The 5,613-nt window shown below is 38.8% G+C and overlaps 1 protein-coding gene across 1 annotated transcript; it reads right to left on the reverse strand.

The window, feature by feature from the left end:
• Nucleotides 1-785: 785 nt before the first annotated feature.
• LOC147416703 (uncharacterized) lies at nucleotides 786-1,415 on the reverse strand. The gene has a single exon (XM_086508133.1). It carries the CDS (start codon nucleotides 1,413-1,415, stop codon nucleotides 786-788), a length of 630 nt encoding a protein of 209 aa, XP_086364259.1.
• Between the last annotated feature and the right edge of the window lie 4,198 nt (nucleotides 1,416-5,613).

Consider the following 5,613-nt stretch of genomic DNA (forward strand, 5'->3'; position numbering starts at 1 on the left):
TACAATTCCTTTACCATTTGCAGTAAATATGGCCTCTCTCTCTGTCTCTTTCTCTCTCCCTCTTTATCATGCGTAGAGGAGCTTCTCTCATTTTGGACTTTAGTCTTCATATCGTAGTTTTCGCCATGTGTAAAGGGCACTCACTCTGCCATTATAGAATACATATAGATACATCACATTTCTACAATGGATTGAGAGAGAGGACACCCACTCAAATTTTGCTACTCTTCTAATAAGAGGCCTAGTGCTAGAGGATCTTCCATCCTCTAGATGGTTAACCATTTGTGTCCTTAGAGTGGTTTTGGGACATACAAGTGATAGTCAGAATAATTTGGCAATCAGTCTTGATGTAAGCATGAAGATCTTAGTAAAATTCATAGCAAAGATTGACAAGGTTGCGAGAGAGAGAGAGAGAGAGAGAGAGAGAGAGAGAGAGAGAGAGAGAGAGAGAGATTTTATCTTCTTCGAGAATCCTAACTCGACCACTGCCCAGATTTAGATGATGTACACGGTTGCAATTGTAAAACCATGTTTCAACACATCTATTTGAGCTCAAAATCCGTACATGAACAAAATGGGAAGTTTACTCCCAAATACAGACGAGAAATGTGCAACTACACATCCCCATGCACAACTATGTAATACCATCTCTCTCCATGAAATATACAAGAATACTAATGGAATGCTAGTGAAGCACAATATGCAGGCCCAGCCCACCTTTCAGGGAGCAACAAAGAAGCAGTTCTGGTGATCACATTCCCTTGATTGCTTGGAATCTGTCACACCTAGCTCCTGTACTTCCCCAGATGTTTGACAATTTGAGGGTCCGTTGATGCCCGCCTTAGCCTTGACAGGCCACCCTCCACTGCATGTATTCTGGAGGCTTGATTTAGGAGCACCGCCTTCGGGCTGACACTCTCAGCTGCATGCGTAGTTCGGAGGCTCTGCTCAGCGTGGATTCCAAGCACTGGCACTTGATTCAGCCCTTTTGATAGCATCAAAATATCGTCACAGCTCGTCCTAGGCCTGACCATACTCCCGATCATAGCGTTGTGAAGCTTGCTTTGTTCACCTTTTGGGTCTTTCACAACCGCTTGATCTACCGACATGCTTGAGACAGAGTCATGGAGTCTGGGCACTCCCATGTGGCAGCCCTGAAAGTTGGACTTGTCCATCTGTGAATCAAAAAACCCCTTCTTCCCATTGATCCCATTCTTATTCTTCCGGTCCAGGGGAGCATTTTGGACTATTTTGCAAGGTTTGGTTCCATTGGCCTTGGTACCCAACCTTGACTCAGACACCAGAGTGGGCGATTCAGTTACATCAAATACGATGAGAAACCAGGTAGCCGACTCATTGGCTGCTTCATTACCATTTGGACTTTGCAAGATAGTAAACGACGGAGCATCTGACATAGGCATTGCAGAGAGGGCGGCATCTTCTTGTGAATCCCACTGCCTTTTGGCCTTGGGTTTTCTTTGATCCACCTCCCTCTGCAAAGGGTACAAATTAATGCTACTTCTTGCTCTATGCGGATAACACGGTCTAGCTCCATGATAAGAGGCAAAGCTAGGTCTTGCTTGATCCAAAGACAGTTTCTCACGAGTCACGAAGACAGTTTCTCTCTCTCTCTCTCTCTCTCTCTCTCTCTCTCTCTCTCTCTCTCTCTCTCTCTCTCTCTCTCTCTCAACACACACACACACACAGTTCAGTGTACACACAGATGACTCCCTATGTATGTGTGCGTGCACGGAACAGGAACGAGTACGAAGTTGCCTACATTTAGTGCTTCATTTCTGTGCTGACGATGATAAGGCTCCATCAGCTCTAATGACGAGGGGCAGGGACCACTGATCAGTCATCAGAGGACACTGCCACATACGTGAAAATTTTTCTCTCCCTCTCTCTCTCTCCCTCTCTCTCTCTCTCTCTCAATGACACAGACACAAAGTCTGTCTGTTGAACACAGTGCTGCAGGAACAAAGTCCACTGAGGACTCGAGGCTCGCGAGTTCACCTACAATGAAATGCTCAAAAAATAATGGTCATCCACATGGACGCCATCAGTTAAAGGACGCCTAATCTGACCCAATACTAGGGACTTTCTTTAGCAGGCCAAAAAAGTGGAAGAGGACGAGAAAGATTGTGTATGACCTAATATTCAACGGCCTCTTTAAAGAGAGAGGTACACAAATGTCAAGACCTCTCACAAAAATCTAGAAGAAATATTAAAAAGGAATTTTATTTTTCATGTTGAATTAATCAAATACTTTTATCCGATGGTCCACAATTGCACCAAAAATCCAATGCTTTACTAAAGACTCCTTATGAAGTCCAAAAAGATAGATTCAATAAGCATAGAAAATAACAAAACAACTTAATGAAAGGAATTTTTGTGAGGTCCTTACATGAAAGGACTTTTTATGAATTTTGATGAAGTCCTTAAATGGAAAAGAATCGTTATGAATCAAAATATTGGATTAATACTACACATCGTGGATCAAGCTCCTATGAATATAAGCTTTATTTCTTTGATCTCTAAAGCCCTTTCCAGCAAAAAGGCATGCAGCTTTAAGAAATAGCATTTGAAAGAACATGATGTCTTTTCCTTCAAGACTTTTAAGGCTTATTGAGGGACTTTTAAGGCTTTTTGGGTCGGTATCTCTACATTTGGGATGGACTAATCTCATGTTTTGTTCACCGTTATATTTGCTAAATTGATTGCTATATTCATTAGAACTTCTATCATGGGTCATTAGTTCTTTTTTGGACTAAACTGATTCTTGAAAAGAGATAGAAAGGTGAATCTTTGGGTTGATATCTCTACTTTTGGGATGGACTGATCACATGTTTGATTCACTGTTGTATTTGCTTGCTATTCCGATTAGAGATCCAATCATGGGTCATTAGTTTTTTTTTGGACTGGACTGATTCATGAAAGGAGGTAGGAAGGTGAATCTTTGGGTCGATATCTCTACTTTTGGGATGGACTGATCACATGTTTGATTCACCGCTGTATTTGCTTGCTATTTCTATTAGAGCTCCAATCATGGGTCATTAGTCCTTTTTTGGACTGGACTGATTCATGAAAGGGGTAGGAAGGTGAATCTTTGAGTCGATACTCTACTTTTGGGACGGACTGATCACATATTTGATTCACCGTTGTATTTTCTTGCTCATGTTTGAGTAGATTAGGTTTATTACCTTCAAGATTCACTACTACGCTTGTGTGTGATATTGATTATAACACTAATGTTTGGTTTGAATAATACTTGAAAGAAGAGATAGCATACTGAGCTATGTTTATTGGTATTGTAGGCATCCAATAAGTATGTCTTCCACCGGGAATGTGAGCAGTGATGTTGGTGTCTCAAGCCTGGCTTCCTTGAGGAGACCTCCTACCTCGATGCTAGGTCCTGCTTCACAGGGCACCACTTCGCAGGGCAAGCGAAAGGCAGGTGGAAAAAGTCCAGGACCCGAGTGGAATTTTGCCACAAATTAAAATAAGTATCAAGATTGGAAATGTAACTTTTGTGGCGAAGAGAAATCTGGAGGAGCACCAAGAATAAGGGATCATTTGCTAGGTGGCAATACCAGAATCCAAGGAGGAAAGTGCAAGGGCTTAGGTGCAGAAGAAGCAGCTATGCGCTTAAAAGATTTAATTGGTAAGCTAATTTCCATGAGTAAAAGATCAAAACTCTCTACTTTCAACCATCACACCCCGGTATCGATAAGATCAAACCAGTATGAGGGATCATTGGGTGTAACGCCCACCAATGGAATCACTCAAAGCAGGGAACCAACTTCTCTAGTTTTTGGGAGTAGGTCTGAATGGGAGCCTACAATCACATGTTATTCTTTTTGTGTTTTGGTATTAGATTATATTGTACATTATACACACGTAATCACAAATTCCTTATAAGTTACAAAGGGTCTCATGTAAATAAGAAGGTGAAATGTGTATATTATTAAAACAAAATAAATGGAAATGAAAGTAAAGTAAAAGCGATAATAATAAGGAACCCATAGAAAAAATGATTTCACAAGGAAAGGGGCTTTTATGAACTACTTGTAATCTTCGGAGCAAGATGAGGAGTCACTAAGACCTATTGAGCTTGAAAAGGTATCGAGCTTTTGGGAGTAGGTCTAAATGGGAGCCTACAATCACATGTTATTCTTTTTGTGTTTTGATATTAGATTATATTGTACATTATACACACGTAATCACAAATTCCTTATAAGTTACAAAGGGTCCCATGTAAATAAGAAGGTGAAATGTGTATATTATTAAAACAAAATAAATGAAAATTAAAATAAAGTAAAAGCGATAATAATAAGGGACCATAGAAAAACTAAAAGAAAAGAATAATTTAATGATTTCACAAGAAAAGGGGCTTTTATGAACTACTTGTAATCTTTGAAGAAAGATGAAGTGTCACTAAGGCCTATTGAGCTTGAAAAGGGATCCGCCTTTTGGGAGTAGGTCTAAGTGGGAGTCTCCAATCACATGTTATTCTTTTTGTGTTTTAATATTAGAGTATATTGTACATTATACACACATAATCACAAATTTCTTATAAGTTACAAAGAGTCCCATGTAAATAAGAAGGTGAAATGTGTATATTATTAAAACTAAATAAAGTGAAATGAAAGTAAAGTAAAAGCAATAATAATAAGGGACCCATAGAAAAACTAAAAAAAAGAATATTTTAATGATTTCATAAAAAAGGGACTTAACAAGAATAGAAAATAATAAAACAATTCAATGAAATGGACCTTTACAACTACCTTGAATGAAAGGACTCTTCCACAAATTAACATACTAAGAAAAATTTCATTGAGTTGTACTTCACATCATGGAATTAATCTCCTATGAATAAACTCCATAGTCCTTTACACTTCTGTATGGCCCTTTTTAGCATACCAAAAACAGCGTCCATGTACTTTTGAGACTAACATATATATCTATACTATATATAATAAAGCTTAAAAATTTCAAGGAAGGAGAAGCTATCTACATGTCACTCAATGGCTCACTTAACAGGAAGCCTTACAAAACATATGCACTAAAATGCAAAAGTAAAGGGTAAGATTGAAAATGCAAAAGTGAAAGGTAACATTGTAAGAAATGTAAAACTTGCAATGAAGTGAAGGTGGTGGACGTCATGGAAAGGAGTTTTGGATAGTAAATGTTTGTAGCTCATATTATTTTAGGGTCTGTAGTGGATGTTAGTAAGTATATAGTGCAATGGTCATACAAAAATGTGAGGATAGTTCTTATTGTAATGTCGGATAAGGTGGAACGTCAATTATACTAGTGCACACCTATTCTTTATATGTGTGCACTCTTCATTTATGTCACTTGCGACATAATCACACTTGCATTTTCAAGCATGTGGCTGCACATAACCCCATGCATGTTTGTGGGTCCCTTATGGTCTACAGGTCATTGTATCCCTATCTAACCCATGTAAATGCAAAGGCAATTTTGTGCCTCCTCTGAGATACGCTTGCCTCTCTCCTTCCATAGAGGTACTTGAACATTATTTCTCTTATTTTAAATTCATCCAACTTTCCTAAAACAAATCAAATGCATATCTGAGATGCAATTGAA

This window comes from Adiantum capillus-veneris, unplaced genomic scaffold (genome assembly GCF_014529385.1).
Source record: "Adiantum capillus-veneris isolate H3 unplaced genomic scaffold, ASM1452938v2 Hic_scaffold_585, whole genome shotgun sequence".
NCBI classification, from domain to species: domain Eukaryota; kingdom Viridiplantae; phylum Streptophyta; class Polypodiopsida; order Polypodiales; family Pteridaceae; genus Adiantum; species Adiantum capillus-veneris.

What these genes read in the sequence shown, in the direction of transcription:
- LOC147416703 (XM_086508133.1), bottom strand. Translation starts at nt 1,415, where the DNA reads ATGTCAGATGCTCCGTCGTTTACTATCTTGCAAAGTCCAAATGGTAAT.